At 39.8% G+C, this 22,092-nt stretch overlaps 1 protein-coding gene and 1 pseudogene across 1 annotated transcript in view; both read right to left on the bottom strand.

The window, feature by feature from the left end:
- PREP (prolyl endopeptidase) overlaps positions 1 to 22,092 on the bottom strand; it is a 170,056-nt gene that overhangs the window by 18,933 nt on the left and 129,031 nt on the right. The window contains exons 11-13 of the mRNA XM_089665074.1: positions 8,682 to 8,818; positions 6,026 to 6,120; positions 2,517 to 2,648 (exon numbers count right to left, since the gene is read on the bottom strand). Of these exons, the coding sequence (XP_089521200.1) occupies positions 2,517 to 2,648; positions 6,026 to 6,120; positions 8,682 to 8,818 (364 nt within the window). The remainder of the gene's footprint in view (positions 1 to 2,516; positions 2,649 to 6,025; positions 6,121 to 8,681; positions 8,819 to 22,092) is intronic.
- On the bottom strand, positions 19,564 to 20,596 carry LOC149470338 (uncharacterized; annotated as a pseudogene).

Raw genomic sequence — 22,092 nt, 5'->3', positions numbered from 1 at the left:
AATGTGTAGGTCAGCTGCTCAGGTAGCAAGTAATTCTGTCATGCAGAAAAATATAGGTCTTTTCCCTAAAGAATTAGAGGGAAAATATAGCCACAGTATTATAAGACACTTTCTAATTTAGTTTCCTATTAAGGATTAGAAAAACAAAGATAATCTCTAAAACCAAGAAGTACAATTTCCTCAACATATTTACTTTTGCATAATATGAGGAGGATGTAGCAGAGTGTTTACTTTGGCAACTTTAAAATAAAACATCAGGTTACAGACCTTGCTAAACAGTGTGAAATAATCATATTAAAGCAGAATTCCATTTAATGAGGTTGTATATTCTTGATGTAACTGTCTTGATCTCACCCTGCACAGTGGCACTCAGACTGGGAGAGGAGCAATACTAGGAACCAACCAGGCTCTGCCGCATGTACAGGGAACAAGCTGACAAGAGGAGAGAGCAAAGTTTGATGAACTGATGACTTGTCAGTATGCTGCTTCATTGTCCCATCAGCAGGTTACGGGCAAGAAGTGACAACTGCATTCCTGAACTAACAAAGAAAGCCTTGTCAAACTTCTGTGGTCTCTCACAGAGTCATATAGGACATAAAAATTGTCTGGAAAGAATTGTGAATCACTTGGCACATACGTTAATGTATGTGTATTTCACTCATCTTTATTGTTAGCTAATTATAATTTTATGAAATATTGCATTATATAACACATATACTGTATAGAGCAATTAACTGTAGATACAGAAAAATGCAAATACAAAATTAAAAAAGGAAAACAAATGAGTGAAGTCTTGAACCCAGCAGAGAATCATAGTTTTGACTGAACCCCAGTGGAGAGTCACAATGTGTAATCTCTGACATTTATTCCTACCCGGGTACCCGGCCACCTCTTTAACTATACTTAGTTAATCCCCAACACATCTTCCTAGCACATAAAAAGATTTAACTGGCTTACATGTTAAAGGGCAGCACAGTGGCTAAATGGTTAGCACTTCCGCCTGGCAGTACTAGGGTCATTGGTTCAAATCTTAACCACGGCACCACCTGTCTGGAGTTTGCATGTTCTCCCTGTGCCTGCGTGGGTTTCCTCCGGGTACTCCGGTTTCCTTCCACACTCCAAAGACATGCTGGTAGGTGAACTGGCTCATGTCTAAATTGGCCCTAGTATATGTATGAATGTAAGTTAGGGACCTTAGATTGTACGCCCCTTAAGGTTAGGGACTGATGTGAATGTACAATATATATAGTAAAGTGCTGCGTAAATTGACAGCGCTATATAAGTACCTGAAATAAATAAAAAAATGTTTATATAGCTACAAACAATTAAGCTTAATTTAATGCAAAGGTAAGTGTAAAAACAAACAAACAATCCTACACGTAGGAATCATTTATAAGTCTCTGCTGGCAAAAAAAACTTTTACTAACCTGCTGGCATTTGTAAGATGCTGGGAGTATAGCCAGGTGCCAAAAACTACATCATGAGTGCCTGCCCAATGGGCAAAACAAGAAGAGAGAGGAAACAGAAGCAGAGGAATATAACACTGCACTGGTGGGGACATCTCCAGCACCAGAGTGGATGTCTCCAGCACCTTTTTAATTTAATTTCAATTGTTACGGGATTCTAAATTTCCCTGACTTCATGGCTAAGCTTTGTAGGCTTTGCCAACAGCCAATTCCTGTCCCATGTGGCTGCCTCAGTGACTAGTAAGTGCACTCTCATTGAACAAAGGGAATGGCAATGACGGGCTTTGTCATAAATCAGTGTTTAGTAACAAGACAAAAACTAAAAAGAAAGGGATGAAGAAGAAACTTTTAACCACCATATAGCAGAAGTACTGCTACAGGGCATCAGAGATGCGCAAAATCACGTATATAAACATAATTTTGCATTTCCGGGTAGGGGGTGTGCACGCTACCTACCCGATCCCTATTGGCTCCTTGGCATGTCAATCACTGGCTCCCGGCCACCGATTCTCGTCCAGGACTTGATCGTTGGCAGAGCTGACAGGGGAGAGGTCTGTATGCAAACAACACAGATCTCTCACCTGTCAGCATGAACAGGCTGCTTTGTATTGCTCTGCACAGCAGACCAATACAAACCAGCTTGTCTACATAGTAAAACACACACAGCACACTATGTATAACACAACACAGCACACTGGTAACCCTTTGATCGCCCTAGATGTTAACCCCTTCCTGCCCAGCGTCATTAGTACAATGACAGTGCTTTTTATAAAAGGACAAATTTCATTTATGTACAACATTGCAGTTCTCATTTAAAGTAACACAGCGCTGTATTGCAAAAAATGGCCTGGACAGGAAGAGGGCTAAATTCTTTGGAAGGCAAGAGGTTAAAAAAGCCAAACTGACAATTTAGGGCTTATACTGACATTTTCCACTGCTTTCAGAATGTGGAAAAAAGTCACTAGCTATAAAACTGCTCAGCTCTTCCCTAATACAATATTTTATTGTAAAGCACATATATGGGTAAACCATTTAATCAAATAGACTTACCTACTAGAAGGCCACCGTTTGATCCTCCATTAATGGTGATGTTCTGAGGAGAGGAATATCCTTTCTTAATCAGAAATTCAGCTGCATTCTGGAAGTCATCAAAACAGTTTTGCTTCTTACCCAAACAGGCAGCTTAGAAATATATAAGAAAAAAAACAGGTGCTCATATGTTAACCAAAACTGCTTCAGTAAATTTACGATGTTATCCAGCAAATAGTGAAATGATGCTAAACTGAAAAAAACACCCAGTTGGTCTTACAGCTAGATATAAACCCCTATATGACTGACCAGTAACAAATATATTTTTTTCAAATGAGCAAGGTTGGTGCAGAGTTGCAGATTAAGGATTATGTGTTTTCACAACATTGGTTAACTGATGACCAGGACATTTGCACCTCAGGGTGGCATAGTCCTAGGAAAGTGTATGTGTGCACAGAAACACAAAATCTGTGAGTTGATTGGAAGTTTACATTTGAAAAGGAACTCTTGGCAAAAGTTAAATAGGCTTGTTAATCCCCCAGGGGACCCAGTACATATAGCACGTGTTAAAATCTGTGCTGTGGTTTCTTTATAAAATATCTTGTTTATTACTGTCAGTGCTGGGTGCAGCTCCACCCCAGACAGAAGCCCAAATTATGGGTGTTCTTATGGGAGAGGTACATGAAGCAATGAAGCCACAGCCCTTTTTCCAGTCTGCAGTGCTCCTTCCCTGCAGTCCAAGCCTCCACTGCTCCCTTTACATAGATAAAAGACTGAACAACCCACAACTTCCCTCCATTCTGCAGCCATGCCTCATCTGTTTCTGTTAAAAGACTGAACCCATTACTTCCCAAATCTCCATCTCCATTCTGCAGCTGTGCTTCCCCTGTTCCCTATGCTACTGTTAAAAGATTATGCCTGCAATCTCCTGCAGCTGCCAGCTAGTCCTAAGGAGATGGCTACAGCAGAAGCTGACAGTTTCTGTTGTGTGAATGACAGTGTCTGGGGGCAGCACTGTCATCTACAAAAACACAATCTGACAATAACACATGCCAGCAGCTACTATACTAATCTATCTTGGATAAATGTAGTAGCTGCCAACATGTGCTATTGTCAGCTTGTGTTTTATTTGTGAACGACAGTGCTGCTCCCCAGCCACTGACATTCATGCAACAGAAAATGCCAGCTACTACTGTTGTATTTCTCTTTTAGGCTAGCTGGTGGCTGCAAGAGATTTCAGGCTCAGTCTTCTAACAATAACAAAGGGAGCAGAGGAGGCACGACTGTAAAATGGAGAGCGGGCTGTGGGAGCTTAAACTGGCCATAGTAGGATTGAAACTCAGTCGGTTCAGTAGGGATTGATCAACGTGTGCACATCCATGTTTTACAGAAGTTGATTGTTAGATTGCTTTCTATCAAACAGGAATGTCAGAAAATTTTTCGTAATCAGTGGCTGCAGCCACTGATCAGTGTATTCTGACAGCATTTCCGCTGTCAGTATAAAATATCCTTGCTGGGGGCTGGCTAATCAAACAAACAATTCATCTATGGCCAGATGTAATTTTCTATCTGTACAAACAGAGCAGAGGAGGCATGGGCTGCACAGCAAAAAGGGCTTCAGCTGTTCTGTCTGTTGCATTCAGAGCAGGTGGGGGCTGTACAGGCTGTGTATCTGTCTTCTGTTCTGTCATTCAGTCTTTGTCCAGCATTTTCGGATAGTGGTGGAAGACTAACTATATGACAGTGCTGCCTATAATCCACAGCACTGACTTTAAACGGTGAAAAGTGCTGGGTGTGCACATAGTCCCATGGGTTATTGATGTGACTGGAAAATAGTCACCAGTCTTTGCAAGCGTATAGGATCTTCATGCCTCAAAGTTAAGCTCGGGGGGGATGTGGTAGAAAGGGGAAAAAAAGGGGGAAAGAGGAGATAAAGGGCCACTCTTCGCAATAACACTGCACAGAGCAGCAAGGTATAACATCTTTTTCATTTTAATAAAAAGAAAAATGCCTTTAGAATCACTTTCTCAGGTGCTCACTGTAGGACTCACTCTTCGAAATGTTAACTGTTACATTTTATCCATCTTCATAAAGGGTTAAACTCTACTAGGGCTATTAAATGGGTTGTTTTATAGGATGCTAGAATTCATATCTAATGATACTGCTCAAGACTGCTCAAGCTGTAACAAAAAGTGCTATTTTAAGAAATAAGTCATGAGCTTAAGTGTTTACTGACACAATGAAAGAAATAAATCAATTATGTCTAAAACAGTCCTGTTCAGTAGTCAGAACATCAGGTGTGCAATCAAGAAATGAAAAACAAAATGCAAAGATGTATACCAAAATTTGAATCTGGAATGTAGATAATTAGCTATTTCCTGAATGGAAATTAGGATATTTTCAGACCATTATGTAAATTCTTTTTTTTTTAAATAAAAAGCAAAATCGTAATCAAAATTATACTCCTTAAATGTATTTAGAGATACCATTGCAGAGAAGTTTCAGTATAAAACAAGTTTGTGTTTCCTAAACTGGTCCTCAGGTCAACTTTTCTAGCTTAAAGTAAAAAAAAAAAAAGCTAAAGCTTTTAAAAAAAGGAAAGTAAAAATGTGAGTATATTTTGTATTTCAATGGTTGTTATTGATTTTCAAATTAAAAAAAAAACATTTTGTGGTACAGAAAAACATTAGCAGAAATCATGCCCACGCAGGGGCTAGCAATGGTACATATATCAAGTGTAACTAGAACGAAGGTCAGGGGAACTGACCCCATGAACATCAATTACCAACCGAAAAGAGGAGGAAAGAAAAAATAGAGAAGAGAAGGAAAAAGGAAAAAATAGGGGGGGGGAGCAGGGTAATAGAGGCCAAGACCAAAGCAGGTATTTGCGAGTGTCTGGACCAGCCATCAATTTAGGCCCAAAAATGTGAGTATATTTTGAGGCGCAAGCATTCAGAAACACTTGGATGTCTATTTATGAATGTTTTCACCTAAGAGTCACACAACTTTCACCCAACAATAACACATTTTTAAACTGGGTTCATTTGGTAAAATGTACGAATACTGAAGGTTATGCGAATCTTGGGGTTGGATGAAAAAAATTGTAAACGGACAGTTTGAGTGTTCTCAAACTTCTATTAACAAACACAGACGCTTTCCTAATGGCAGGTTACATACAAGATACTAGTGGCGATAGCAATTTTAGTTAAGTGAGCCACTTTGTTTATGAAACCTAATAGACATACAGTATGTGATTTTCATACACTTTTCAGACATTATGGACCAGTTTGGACCATTGTTTACCTGTGGCAAGCATGCTGCATACATTACTTTGTTAACCAATTACGAATATATCATATCCCCATTATTCTTACATCAAAGACTGCTATAATTTGCTTGATATATGCCCAGCACAGACAGCAAAAGTGTGCTTTGACAGAACACAAACTGCATACGTTAGTTTTGCGTTTTTGATTTTTTTTTTACTTTTATTAAAATCTCAATCTGAGCAGAAGGGTAAATTTACTAACCTTTGTGCCAGGTTTCTCCATATTCTCCTCCTCCCCGGATGTTGGCAATAGCAAGTATGCCACCTAAGTGCCTTACAAAAATAAGTCTGGAAACACTGAAAAAAAAGTATACAATTAATATTCTTCCAGTTTGCATAATACAAAATGTAAGAAACATCAAATTCTATGGAACTCAATTTATGACTGATTGCATATCTCCCACCTTTCCAAAATGATAATAAGGGACACCTTTTGGTACACTCTATGTAGACAAAGGATGATGTGTAAAGTATACATAAAAACAGAATGCAATCATTTGCAAGTCTCATAAACCCAATTTTATTCACAATAGAAATTAGAAAAAATATAAAATGTTTAAATCAAGAAAATGTACCATTTTAGAAATAGCGTAATTTTGAAATTGATCACTTTAAGCAACTCAACTGGGCCACATTTTAGCTCCAGGCTGTGACTGGACAATGAAGGTGAGGCAGCAAACTGATGAAGTCAACCCTCTGATCTATATTCCTCGTCAGTTTCTTGTTAGCACATGTCTAATTGACTAGAAATTTTGCCAAATTTAGCTCTCCCAATTTAAGAGCTGCTTTTTTGGAGTTACAAGAGGCTGGTGCGAAGTTAAATTCAGGTACACAATTTACTTTTAATGAACATGTGACTTTTTTTTATATATATTTTGGTTGGATATAACATTTTAAAATATCTTGAGCAGGCTTACAGGATTTCAAGCCTGCCATAACAATTGTAAGTTATCCTCAGAGTTCATAAGCAGCTAGTTTGGTAAAGGATATCTAAACCCAAGAAAATAAATTCTATATATTGCACCTTATCTGTCCTTAGATCTCATAGATGCATTTGTATTTTTTTTTAGACTAATTACATTTTCAGCAAGTACAGAAAATGCCAGTTGATCTTGCCAGAAATGCTGTGTCCTTGTCACTTCCTGCAAAATAATCTAAAATCACAAACTATCCTATTTTCCTTTCAAATTGTCTAGTCTAAACTACTAATTACCCTGCCTCTCCCCCTTGTAATGGGAATGAGTATAGCAATGTGTTTTTGTAGAGCAAGTATGTATAGCAGCCTTAATGACAACCATGGCTCCCACCATAGATACAGTGCCAAAGGTGAGCATAGCTACTCTAGGACAGTGGTGTATTGTCTGCAGTATTACCAGATGATAGTAAAGGATAAATAAAACTAATAAAACCACCACATCTAAAGACTGCTAAGCTGCAGTATTACATTTTAGTTTTTAGGTTTGGATAAACTTTAAAAATAACACATCCAATTTAAATCTGGCAACAGATTCCACTTATCTGTTTTTGGATGAAGCAAACATAAAAAACAATATTACAATATTTTTGGGTGAATCCCAAAAAGCTATTTTAAATTACACACAGTGCCATTTGGACAAACCTGCATGTGCTTGAAACATGCAGGTGAGAGTGGAACTGTTTTAAGCACTAAATCACATGGTAAGTATATCGCCAGCATTACATAACGCAGTGCAATAACAGAAATTCCATACTAGAGTCACCATTTTAAGCACAATCATTCCATTATGGCATTGTCATCATTTTATTTTGTGTAAGTGGAGTCTATGTTAAAAGTTTCTTTCTATATCTGTCTCATATCTTTTCACTTAAAATGGTTACCCGTGCATTATATATACCCGTAGAAAAAAATGTGGACTGGACAAGCTTCCCAATTAAAGCTACTGGACTACATAGTCACATTGGTCCAGCTTAGATTACTGTAACTATGTATTTACCAAACCTGGATGATACCCCTGGAAGATGGAAATCACTTCTGGGTCCCTGAGCTGAGCAGCTGCCTAGCTGCTTGGTGAACACAGGAGGTCAGATACTCAGCACGGGTGCCATTTGGAGAATTGCCTTTTCTGAATGAATGCAGAGTTCTCTGATTGGACAGGTGGAGAGTTGGGGTAGGCAGCAATGTCATGCTCTATACCTCGTCCAATCAGAGAAAAATTTGTATTCAATCAGAAAATGCTTTGCATTTTCTGATTGGCAACTGTGCCAAGTGGCCAACCTCCTGTGTTCAGTATGAAGAGGTGCAGCAGCTTGGCGTGGGACCCCGAAACAAGTGCAGACCACTTGAGTAGTGGTGCTTACATTAGTGAATTCAAGCTTCCAGGGGCATCAGACAGGTATGATATATACATAGTTACACCAGTCCAAGCTGAACCAATGTAACTATGTATAAAATATAAAAACCTTTTCTTTAAACCATTCATGAAAAAAAAAAATTTACATTTTTTTTCCCTTTCCTTATCTCCAAAATTGTCCTACATAAATTCAAAATTAATCCACCACAAGTCCACACTATTAGATCTTCAAACGTTGAAAATATCTTCAAATCCAAGATACCTCAAAAAAATATAAACTAAATATAGTGCATTAACTTTTTAAACCAATATTTCAATACAATATTTGTGATACTATGCAAACACTCATGGAGAAAAAAAAAAAATTAAAATTTAATTGCACTTTCAAGGGTGAAAGGTTTACTTTTCTTTGGGAATATTCAGAGAATTTGAATTTATGTATAAAATACCAATGCCTGGAATTATTCTTTAAATACAGTATAATGCCAATTTCTTCTAAGCGGACTAATTCTGCATAAAAATTCTTACCTGTAGCTTGGTGTGATGGATATGTTAAAGCCTCCATAGCCATAGAGAAATGCTGGGTGAGAACCATCCAAAGGAATACCCTTTTTATGGATAATAAACATAGGTATCTGGGTTCCATCTTTGCTGGTGTAAAACTCCTATAAAAACAAAAATAATAACCAATTAATCCCTCAGTTTAATTTAAAGTTGGGTGAAATGGTAATGCAAGAGAATCTAGATGCACATATTACTACCACAACTGCAAAGAAAAAATAGTTGCATTGCAGAAAGCAGTAAAAAAAAAACTGATTAATATTTCCATAAATTTTACTTGAAAGGGAAAATTTTACAGATGCCTCTATCATTGAAAATAAAAGTGTTGCAGAAGAAGAAAGGACTTCTGGATTAAAAAAAAAGAAGAAAATCACGATACAGAATGTGGCCAAACGTATGTGGACACCTCAAAAATTTCCAGTGAAGGGTACTGTTAATTCTAGAGCATATAATACAAAGATATTTTAGATCATTTTCTGATTCCAACCTTATGGTAAGCATGTGAGGAAGGCCCTTTTCATTTCCAGCATGACAGTGCCCTTGTGCACAAAGCCAGGTTCATAAAGAAATTGTTTGACTAATTTAGTGTGGAGGGACCCAAGTGGCCTGAGCAAAAGCCTGACATGAAAACCTACTAAACACCTTTGGAAAAAATTGCATCGCTGGTTGCTAGCCCAGTGTTCTCGTCCGAAATCAGTACCTGACCTACCTCTTTTGAAAGAATGAATGGGATGTTCAACTTGCTCACATAGGCAATATAATGTAGGTTTGTATGTGAAGGACTCCCCTAGCCAGTTTTAAATTATTCTGTGGGTTTTCTGCTACTCAAAAGAGAATTAGATCCAGGAGATAAATTTACATCCATGACCATTTAATATACAGCCCTGGCCAAAAGTTTTGAGAATGACACAAATATTAAATTTACCTGCAAGGAAACACCTGCAGTCATCATTGCTTTGCACAAAATGGGATTCACAGGCAAGGATATTGCTGCTATTAAAATTGCATCTAAATCAACCATTTATTGGACCATCAAGAACTTCAAGGAGAGAGGTTCAATTGTTGTGAAGAAGGCTTCAGGGCACCCAAGAAAGTCCAGCAAGCATCAGAACCATTTAGGAATGGCCTTAGCCACCGTTCTGGCCACGCCCTCTGATGCAGTTCCAGTGGGCAAGGTGAAACATGTTAGAGGGCGTGGCTTGAACGGCGGCTGAGGCCATTCCTCAACATTGGACTCCTGAGGTCGATTGAGCAGCATCCATACCTTCACTTGCATTGGCTGACACTGGAATCACTTGGACTTATGGCCCCCTCTTCTCACTTGCCAGTGGGGTGATCTTTTTCCTTCCATCCATTGCTTGGAGCTGTGCCATAAGGTATATCTTTCACTAAGCACCAGTACCGTCTCCTAAAGTTGATTCAGCTGTGGGATTGGGGCACCACCTGTGCAGAGCTTGCCCAGGAATAGCAGCAGGCAGGTGTGAGTGCATTTGCAGGCACAGTTAGGCGAAGACTTTTGAGGATGGCCTGGAGTCAAGAAGGGCAGCAAAGAAGCCACTTATCTCCAGGAAAAACATCAGGGACAGACTAATATTCTGCAAACGGTAGAGGGATTAGACTGCTAAGGACTGGAGTACAGTCATTTTCTGGCTTATCTGGAGAAAAAAAGATGAGCGCTACTATCAGTTAATCATCCTGAGACTATTCAAGTGTGGGGTTGCTTCTCAGCCAAAGAAGTAGGCTCACTCACAATTTTGCCTAAGAACACTGCCATCAATAAAGAATGGTCCAAAAATATCCTCCGTCAGCAACTTCTTCCAACCATCCAAGAACAGTTTGGTGACGAACAATGTCATTTCCAGCATGATGGAACACCTTGCCAGAAGGCAAAAGTGATAAGTAAGTGGCTTTGGGAACAAAACATCAAAATTTTGGGTCCATGTCCTGGAAACTCCCCAGACTTTATCCCATTGAGAACTTGTGGTCAATCCTCAAGAGGTGGGTGAACGAACCCCCCCCCCCAAATTCTGACAAACTCCAAGCATTGATTATGCAAGAATGGGTTGCCATCAGTCAGGATGTGGCCAGAAATTGACAGCATTCAAGGGTAAATTGCAGAGGTCTTGCAACTGACACTACAAATATTGACTTTTTGCATAAACTTAATGTAATTGTCAATAAAATCCTTTGACACTTACAAAATGCTTGTAATTATACTTCAGTATACCATAGTAACATCTGACAAAAATATCTAAAAACACTGAAGCAGCAGACTTTGTGAAAATTAATATTTGCGTCATTCTCAAAACATTTGGCCAGAGTTGTACTTTGCAGTCTATGATACACATTGTTTAGCAGGTGTGTGACCAGGCATCGCTTGAAACATAAGGAACAAACTCTAGTTTCTACATCTGCTCATATCTACTGGAACCTTCAGAAATACCTGTGCATAGACTTCATGCTTTATTACTATCTTGACCACTTATACTGTAATCTTTGATGAAAGTCTTTATGCTGCTAAGGCCTCTTGCATACGGGAATAAAAAAAACACCATTTTTTTTTTTTACTGATCTGAACACTTGCCTATGGATCAAGAGACACATTTGTGTAAAGAGTGGTAATGCAGCAATGTGGCAATTAACAAAAAAGTAGGGAGTATTTTCATGAGTACTTGTGAAACTACTCCCGATACCTTAACAGATACTTTGCGGTGTGATTTGCATTGATGGACGCAAATTGCACCGCAAAGATTAGCATTCAAGTTGAACAGGAATGTGTTTTCAACCCAAACCCAGCATTTTCATGGTTAAGCAAACCACCAAACAAACTGCCCATATTTGGTCAATTACATCACCCAGGATCCTCTTGTGATGATAATGAAGTCTGATGAACCCCAAACTGTGTGCAGAAATCATATTCAGCAGTGTCACCCTCCTTTTTACATTATGCATGAGTCAGTAATGGGGACATTCAGATTTTTGTTTCGCATCTGCTAGGAAGCAGAGTGGTAACAGATTGAGCAAAAAAAAAGCTCAAGATACATTGGCACAAAGCATACCACCTTGAATGGAATGGCATAAACATCTTAGCCAGGATGTGCACAAGCCTGTTAATGAGCCAGATTATGAATGGTTGCTGTACATTTCCATTAAGCCAGAGACTCTCAAAGCCTTGTCTTAAAACCATGTAGAAGCAAATGCACATGATGCTGACCTGTTTTTTTTTCACTACCAAGCCCCAAATCTTTGTATATTTCATAGTTTGTACTGTGAGGAAGTAACATTTATAAAAAGGTGATTAGACTCATGTATGAGAAGATGCCAATCAGTTAGACACCAAACATAATAAAAGAGAAGTATGGACAAAGCTTTTTTGGCCATACTTATCTCATGTGTCACAATAGTACAATTACTTTTGTCCTCCTGTGACCCAGCTAATAGTAGGCAGAGCCGGCAATATTGTCAGGATGAATATTGCATCTCAAACACCTATGTAGGCATAAATACAAACATTCCCTTTTGCTGCACCTTATCAACATGGCTAGAGTGTGCATTGCATTCAAATGGAAGCAAACTTCTCCTCCTACCCTAGCTATGTGGTGTTTGAAAGCCCACAAATTGTATACCATGCAAAATCTTATCTTTACATGCAATCATGAAGGTGATTCAGAAAGACCTGTATTTAACTGGGTAGATTTTACCATTTTTTTTTAGTGGAAGCTAGGAGTCCTAAACTTTTCCACTTTTGTTTGTAAGGGTGTTTTTCCCTGGAAACTGTAGAGCCCCCTTTCCTTAAAAGCGGATTCACACTGTGTGGGGTTTTGAGCTCCGGTTTCCATGCAAATTGAAAGTAGTTGTTCAGCGGTTCAAGGCCGGTTCACAACAGGATTTGAAGAGCAAAAACTGCACTGAAATTGTGTTCGCAAACTAATGACGTGTGGTTTAGAAGCGGTTCCCATAGAAGTCAAAGAGCCTGAATTTGCATCTGAACTGGACTACACTGGTCCAAAAACGTACAGGGTCCTTCTTGAATTTGAACTGAATCTGCACTCTGGCTGCACCGCATATATGAACCACCGCAAAAGAAATCAATGTTCTTTCACATCATGTGAATTCGGATGTGGTTCAAAACATCCAATCTGCGTATATATATGAACCGGCTCTTACTCCCTATATCCCATGTGATACTTTATATTCCATGATCACAGGATTCTAGACCCCCAGTCTCCCACAGACAGGAAAACCAATTTCATCTAGGATTTTTGAAAAAGTTATAAAACTGGGAGGAAGACAGGAGGTAACACTCAAAACCAGCATTGAGAAAATTAAGTAATGCAACGTCATAGACTGATGCACAGATGATACTGACCATTAATGCTGTGACAAGCCATTTAGGTAAAGACATTAAAAACATGTATTATATATTCACCTATGTATACTTACACTGAAACTATGCTTTAGTTTTATATGAACTGTACTACCATCTGGCCTTCTTCTTGAATATATAAAGAATTAAGCATTTGACATGATTTTTGTTTTATCAGGACACAATTTTTTTCATCATGTAATCAAGCTCTTAAGAGCAATAACACCTTGTATGTTATATGCAATGTTAATGCTTTTGGTGTGAAAAGTCCTGCAAGTCACACTGAGCTAATTATACTGAAAGAAAACCTCAAGAGAGTCTAAAAAAAAAACATCTGCCATGGTCTGCTCTTCTTCAAGATCGCTCATTACACACTGAGGAAAACCTGTACTTGCTTTGTCCTTGTATATGACAGAAGTCCTAAGAAAAGCTAAAAGAGAATTCCATATCAAAGTACAAGTCTCTTTATTTGAAAGTGTAATATTGCTCAATATGAAGTAGTTGCTTAGGCCCTCTTTGAAGACAGAGTGTGTTTTATTTACACTGAGATGCAATATTCTCTGTTTTTCTGTAAAGTGACTTTACAGTCATTTAAAAAAAATTATTTTTATATAAAAATGTATGTTAAAAGATTTTCTTCATGTAAGTAATCTTAACAATGAAAATTAATGTTCTTAAAAATCTTGTTGCTATATATAATTTGTCATTTTATATGTACATGGCAACAGCCTTACTTGCTCATTACATACTCTCACATAACTCTTTTTGGTACTACATAATGGTTGTGATTTACTGCTCCTTCTTACAATGCAAGTCCTGTTTATGAATGTTTCCAGTGTACTAAGCCAGCAAACTGTTTGCATCACCAGACGATATACTTGTGGACCACTTGATTATCAAGGTATTTATGAAGTTGTCATTTGCACAATAGAGAGCATGGGGAACATTGATGAGGTGTTGTGGCTATGGCTAAAGGGAGCAAAAGAACTGTCTTCACCTATTTATAAACAGAAAACCTGCACTAGTCATGAGAACATAAGACTTTTCACATCTCCACCACTGAAAAGTCTCTGGATGAAATGAAAAAGCAATAAAGGGTGCATGAAAACAGCACTGTGTGTGTCAATTCTTTATAATGCAATTAATAGAAGTAGGCACACACCAAAATAGTGAAATTGTGATAATCATACAAAATAGCTATGAATCAACATATATATATTACTGTGTCACAAAAAACATGAAATCCAAAATCCAAAAAATTGTTCTAATGTGACAGTCCAACTGTTGACTAGCTCTTGCAACTCCAAATTGTGTTCCACCACAGTGTATGGCTGAAATGGGAACTCACCAGATCAACTTGGCCAACAAAGTAGTCAGCAAGCTTGTAAACAAAGATCCTGTATGCCTTAGGTGTGTGCACAATCCTGCAGAATTCTTCAACCTACTCCAATCAAATGAAATTAAACCACCTTCTTCATTCTCAGTATCTCAAAAAAGGCCAAGAAAATAATCATAGTGCAGCAAATTCTTTATTCAAAAATATGTAAATGTATTCCACTCATATTATAGGTGCCACAGGGAGCACCAACCCAAGCAGCTCACTAAGGGGTTCTTTCCCTCCACACCACCACTTTTCCTGTGGTCGGCGTGTGTTCTAATACCTGGAAGTGACGTCAGAGGAACCGGAGGTGAAGTGCGCGGCTCAAGCCTTGATGCATTTCGCATATAAAGTGTATTCAGAAAGCTTCCAAGTGGGGCTTGGATGTGATATCGCCACACACGACAGGTTTGAGATTGCGGTAGTCTAAGACAACCTGATCCTGAGTATATGCAAATACACTTGTGTCAGTGGCAAAACCTGGCCATGTGAGATTAACGTGATTGTTTTGATCAATAAAGCGGTTTTTATGGTTTTACACTATGGGAGCTTCCCTTTTTCTTCCTCTTTCTGGGGTTCATATGAGATAAAGAGAAAGTCCAGCGGAAGGGGTATCTAAGTAAAGGAGCACTTTATTGGTGATGTATGTTAAGCCACGTGGAATTTGGAGATTCATTTCTGTGGGGGGACATTCACAAATATTTTGTTTGCGTACACAGAAGTCATGGATTTTTTTCTTTGTTATTTTTATTGCACTATAGCATTTTTGGTTATGGACTTTGCAGTTATATGAATTGAGCATTTATTTCATGAGCACCACAGCACTTTCATATGTGATTTTGTTTTCCACAAAATTGTTTGACATATTGTGGGTTATTTGCACTATAGCATTTTTTGTTATCTATTTTATAGTTACATGAATTGAGTATTTATCTTATCAGCACTATAGCACTTTCATATGTATTGTCACACAAAAATTGTTTGTTATATATTGTGGCTGATCAGTATTTGGGGTTTATATATAACATATTGTGAATGTTATAGGTGGGGTTTGTGGGTTAGCGCTGTTTTATATTATTTGTGCATTTTTTGGAGTTCACAAAAAAAGGAATAGCGGCTTCCCTGGGGAATCAGGGCCCCTGATTTTTTTGTGGCATTTTTTGCTTTTTTGTGGTGCACTCCAACACTGAATTATATTGTGAAAGAGGGACTTGGCAATTAATTGCAATTCATCTGCTCACTCTTCATAATATTCTGGAGTTTATGCAAATTGCCATCATAAAAACTAAGACAGCAAACTTTGTGAAAATGAATATTTGTGTCATTCTCAAAACTTTTGGCCAGGGCTATAATGGGTGGTATCTATATTCTAAAATAGCGAAGACCACCTAAATAACATATACATATCTGAAGCCAAAAAAAGTATACAATTTTCTTATTAAAACAGTAAAATTTAGTTGCTGCCTGGCTGCACAATGATCTACCTGGCTTGATGATGATCCACAGGCAGAAAGACACTGACTGTTCTGGCAGCTTAAATGTATCTCAAAACATGTGTCTAATTAGAGCAATTTAAAAATAAACTCCAGTCTTCCCTTTAGTCTTGCATATCTATATAGGCTACTTTCATTTCTTCCAAAGGCAGATTGTACCTGGCCAATTAATTTTATTAACTGGATGTCAGCATCACATGTTGGCATTACCTAGGCTGGCATGCTTTCAAATAAAGCCTGCCCTGCACGCCCACTCCTCCAGACTCATGGTCACCCCTGAAAGCATTTTGATATAAACATAACTCTTCCCACTCTCCACTGCATTCACATGGACTGAGGGCTCTGAAAAGAAGCACTGTCAGTGTGCTATGATGTTTTCAGAAAGCACTGTGTAGCACCTTGCCTACCACTCCCAACAGCCATGATCTGCCTGCATTGCACAGAGAAGCAGAGATCCAGCAATGTTGTCACCGGGTCTAAAATCCAACCATTAGATTTACCATTACCAGCATGTCTATGAACCTTCCAGGACGGCACACCTGAGAGATGAGGGGCTCCTCCCTACAGGAACCACAATTTACAATTGTTAGAAGTCTCCTCCCTTCCCCTTGCCCTCCAGTTTGTAATAAAGTAACTACCAAACTGGTCCAAAAGGGGAATCATTATACATAGGCACTCAGCAATTACTACTTTTAGGCGTTTCCTGCCCTCCCATACTAGGGTGGGAAGTAGGCCTGCTGTTCTGGAAGGTTTGTAGAAATGCCATTACCAGTAAGTCTAACGGTTGATTTTCTCCTATCACCTTCCAGGATGGCACACGAGAGGATAATCAAGTAACCGCAGGCCTAAGTTAGGGTGGGACCACAGCCTGTTGCACCTTGTTGTGTTGTTGTGAAAGCACTTCAATTCGGTAATGTTTCAAGAAGGTGTCTTGACTGGACCAGGTGGCTGCACAGCAAATCTGTTCCAAGGAAGCGTTTTTTTCTGCCCAGGATTTAGCTATAGCCCTGGTTGAGTGAGCTTTAACGTTTGTTGGTGCAGGGATCCCTGAACTCTCATAGGCAAAGGCAATATGGTCCAGCATAAGAAATTAACAGATGGTCGGACCTCCTAAAATCTTTGGCCCTATGCAAATAAGTGAGGAGACATCTTTGCATATCAAGACAGTGTAATTTCTCTTCTTTTGCATTCCTGGGATCATCACAGAAGAAAGTCAAAGTTATTTCCTGTGTTCTATTAGATAAGGAAGCTACCTTGGGCAGTTACATTGGGTCTGGCCTAATCAACAAAAAGGGTTCTTTGACTGACAAATTGTGTAGGTCTCCAACTCTGCTAGCCGTGGTGACAGCTCACAAAAAGATAATTTTAACGTCAAAAACTTAAAGGGAATCTCCACAATTGGTTCAAAAGGGAGCTTTGACAAGGCTTCTAGCACTTTGGTCAGATCCCACTACAGAAACCTCTCTTTTGTGGCTGTGGTAATTCTCTCCCTGGTCACCAAACCCACTTAACTAAAGGTTCTCTAGCTAATCTAGTGTCAAGTTAAAACTGAAAGTGCAGCAACTTGTACTTGAAGGGTGCTAACTGCTACCCCTCTTTCAACACCATCCTTGAGAAACTCCAGGATCATTGGAATAGAGGTAGAGGACACCGGTTTCCATTTGCACAAACAAAAGATTTTCCATACTTTTTAGTAAATTTTCCTGGTTACAGACTTCCTGCTTAGGAGACTGTCCATAACTCTGTCCGAGCAACCCTTACTCTTTAGGATCTGGTGCTCACTAACCAGGCAGTCAATTGGAAGAATTCCAGCTTGGGGTGAAGCACCGGGCCCTGAAAAATCTGGCAGGATCGGAAGCCTCCAAGGCGGTGCCACCGAGAGTCATGAACCATGATCTCCTTGGCCATCAAGGTGCAATCAGGAGGAGGTGGCTCGATGACTGGCTGAGCTTCTGGAGAACCCATGGGACTAATGCTGGGGGGGAGGCATATGCCAGCCTGAACCACAAGATCTGAAACAAGGTGTCTAGGCCCTCTGATTCTCTCTCTCAGGATATTGAGAAGAACCTCGTTACCTTCCTGTACCTGCCATTGTCAAAAAGGTCTATTTCTGGGTTGCCGAACCATTGAACCAAAGCCTGAAAGACCTTCTGGTTCAGCTCCCAATCCCCCTCTCTGATCGGCTGGTGACTGAGGAAGTCTGGTTGCTTGTTCCACTTATATGTACTGTCGCCAGGGAAAAAAACTTTCCCTTCGGCACAACCCAGGATTTCCTTGGATAGGTCCAGAAGATGTCTGGATCTGGTTCCACGCTGACGGTTCAGGTAGGCCACCGTAGTGGTATTGTCAGAGCTGACCTGAACCTCCCTGCTCAAGATACTGTTCTCAAAGCCTCCAGGGCATTGCCAACCGCCCTGAGCTACCTGGAGTTGGACGAAGACTGGGAAATCACCGTTTCAAGGACCTTGGGCTTTGGCTTCTCCCAGGTGCGCACCCCACCCCCAGGAGCTTGCATCTGTAACCACTTTTAGGGGGTCCCACTGGGCCCCGGCCCTGCCTCCATGCAGATTGCTGAGGGTTACCCACAATTCTAGTGAGGATTTTACCTGTGGAGTTAGGACCTGCTTTTTGTCCAGGGATTCTTTCTTCATGTCCCAGGTCTCTTGAGTAGATTTGTGCCCACATTATGGCCGGGATTGCTGCCAACATCAGTCCTAGCACCCTCAAGACATCCCTTGGGGAACTTGAAGGCATCTTTATCAGACCCCTCATTGACAGGACTATCTTCTGTACCTTGTACCTCGGTAAAATGTTTTTAAGCTCGTGTCCACTACATAGCCTAAAAAGGTTTTGACCTGCTCCGGCTCCAGAGATAATTTCTCCATGCTTACTATTCAGCCCAGAGACTCCAGGGTGGTGATCACCCTCCCCGTGTCTGCCTTCACCTGGATAGCAGAGGGACCGAAAATTAGCAGATTGTCTAAATAGGGGATCAGGGATATCCCCTGAAGGTGCAGGAGTGCCACTGCTCTGGCTAGGATTTTTGTAAAAATCCTTGGACTGGCCGCTAGTCCAAAAGGAAGAGCCATGAACTGCCATGGAGCTGTTTCTTCCCCAATTATCGCAACCTTAAGTATGCCTGATGTTCTGGATGAATTGGGACATGTAAATAGGCATCCTTGAGGTCCAGCTATGTCATAAAGGCCTTTTTTAGGAGATTTTTGCGGGGGAGTAAATACTCTCAATGGAAAATCTTTTGTACACCAAGAATTTATTCAGGTTTCTGAGGTCTATAATTAGGCGGTATTTTCCTGAAGATTTACAAACAACAAATACGTGGCAGTAAAATACCTGGTATTGTTGGCTTTTGGGTACAGGTACTACCACCAATTCTTCCGCCAGCTCCTAAACTGCTTCCAAGAGAGCTTCCCTCCTCAAGGCATCCTGAGAAAGGTAGGTTAGGGTGATCATTTGTTGGGGCCTTGACAAGAACTCCAGGCAATAGCCCTCTTGTACAAGTTGGCAGATGTAGGCACTGTCTGAGATTTTCTCCCACTGGAAGGAAAAATGTGACAGGTGGCACCCTACCCTGATCCTAGCATCACGATTTCTTTAGTGCTGGTGCCTGTGGAGGAAAAACAGCAAAATTCTCCTTTGCCTTCCCCTCCCATTGCCCCATTTCTTATTCGGTTCCTTTTTAATTCCATGCTGGTTCTGCCTTGAGGGGCCGTTAAAAAATCTCCTATATTTTTCCTTCCTGGGTTTACCTGGGCGTTTCTTCCCCTTCTCAGATGACCTGGACAACACATTGTCCAACCCTGGCCAAACAGCAGGGAGCCCTCAAAGGGGAGACCACATAGTTTACCTTTCGAAGTGATGTCACCTTCTCATGCTTTAATCCAGACAGCCCTTCTGGCTGAATTAATGAGTGCAGCTGTTTTGCCTGAGGCTTTAACAGCTTTGACTGCAGCATCTTCCCTATCACTGAGAGTGAATCTATTACTTCATCTGACTTGCCCCCTGCAACAGATGTTTGGTCAGTTTTTCCATCCAAGAGTCTATATTTCTGGCAATGCAGGTTGCTGCCAGAGCTATGGCCATGGCAGATGTGTTAGCATCCCGTGCCTTCCTTAGGAGGGATTCAGACTTTCAATCTATCAAATCCTTAATGCTCCCTGAATTCTCAAAGGAGAGATCAGACATCTTGGTAACTTGCACCATTGCAGCATCCAACCTGGGAAGCTTAAAGAATCTCCTCCTCTTCTTTAAAGGGGAACCTTCTTTTCCAAGTCTTAGATCTGACCATTCTCCTTTCAGGATCCTTCCATTTCTGTAGGATTAAATCCTTTAAGGATTGGTGGAAGGGGAACACCCTAGCATGGGCCTTAACTAGGCCCCTATACATTTTGGCCTACGCTCAGGTATCTCAGGGGGTTTCTGGGATTTCTTCTGTGGCGTAAACAGCCTGAAGGAGCCCCTTCATGTCTTCCACCACAAAGAGGTGCCTGCCAGGCTTAACCTCCTCACCTACCTCACTACCCAGGTCTAGGTCCACCTCCTCCCCTAAACTGTGGTCTGATTTAGGCTGACTATCCAGCTCTCCCTTACTCTCCTCCTCATCCCTGGCTTGGGCTGGAGGAAGCATGGGAATGCACCTACAATGTGAATTTCAGACCCCTCCATGATTTCTAAGTAGGAGAACTTGCAAAATCGCAGGGTGTTCAAATACTTCTGTTCCTTACTGTATAGAACGTGCAACTGCATTAGGAAAGGGCAGATAAAAGACATAAATTGGGAAGGTGAGCTGACATTGGGTCAAAATAAAGAATTGGAAACTGCATAATACTTACAAATGGAACTGAATTTATTATCGAATCTTGCAAAACTTCTAAAATATACATCTATAACACATTGAAGTATTCTGCAGTAGATTTTATATGAAGAGTCTGACATGGGTTATAGCTACCATAAAAAACCCTAGATATATATTTAAAATTAATAAATCCATCTAAATTATATGAAAAAAGTACATAAAAATTACACACGCAGGAGCATCAATATACAGCTGTGGTACACAAATAAACTCTTGATTTATTAACCAAGTGTTTAGGCATACACTATTTAACTTTCCACATAAAACTGTATGAAATAAGTGTTTAGGGTGCATGCAGCATTTTCACAATAATTGTAAAGAAAAAACCTGAAGTGCTGAGTGTGGAACAGATTTACAAAGCATAGGCAAGGAGAAAGTAACTTTGTCCTCCCACATCCCCCCAGTCTTCCCCTTTCCAAATCTGGGTCTTTTCTAAAGACATGCAAGCAGCTTTTTAAATTGATTTTTATGTAAAAAAACACATTACAAACTGCTGCCAGCTTCCAAAAGAAAGCTATAGACTGCTGCCAAATTACAGAAGGTTACTTGAGACATGGAAATCCTGCAGTTATGAAGGATTGCTAGGGGCTACTGCTATGTTATTATGAAGTTACCATAGGCACAAGACAAGGTTGCATATTTTTATGCTAAGTGAAACCAAGTCTTGATCCCCATCAGATATGCCTCTAGTACTATAACATAGCCACCCAAGGCCCAATTGATGTCAATTCCCATTGAACAGTATGTAGCCTGTTGGTAGCAGCTACAGGACTACTTTTAATATCTCCTTGATGATAAATATAAATTTGCCTGTCTGAACCAAGGAGTTCTTATATGTGAAAACGTTTTTCTAAAATGGCATATCTTACCTGCAGTACTAACCTAGTTTAGAAGGGTAAGGAATTTAGGCATGCTAGGTGTGCTCAAAAACATTCACTGAAGTACACAGGGCATATATAGCATGCTCTTGTGCCTCTTTTGCAACCTCTTTTTTATCTGCTATTCCTGACTTTCAAAACTAAAGAAAAAACTAAAGCAACAACTAAGATGGGTAATAAAACATAATGTTTAATGTATATAAAAACTCTCACCTTGTAAAACAACCCATTCAGTTTAAAATAATAATGAAAGGCAAAACATTTGTGTATACATGCAATAATAGCCACTCCTCTTTTTTTATAAGTGATCACATATCTTCTGTTCTCAGCTGCATACAGAGCTCAGAGAGCTAAGGGTGGAGAAACAGCAGTACATTGATCTTCCCAGTG

Source organism: Staurois parvus, unplaced genomic scaffold (assembly GCF_062004578.1).
Source record: "Staurois parvus isolate SC_StPar_1 unplaced genomic scaffold, SC_StPar_1.0 ptg000048l, whole genome shotgun sequence".
Taxonomy (NCBI): Eukaryota; Metazoa; Chordata; class Amphibia; order Anura; family Ranidae; genus Staurois; species Staurois parvus.
The sequence above is the reverse complement of the archived record's forward strand: the minus strand, read 5'-3'. Positions and strand labels throughout refer to the sequence as shown.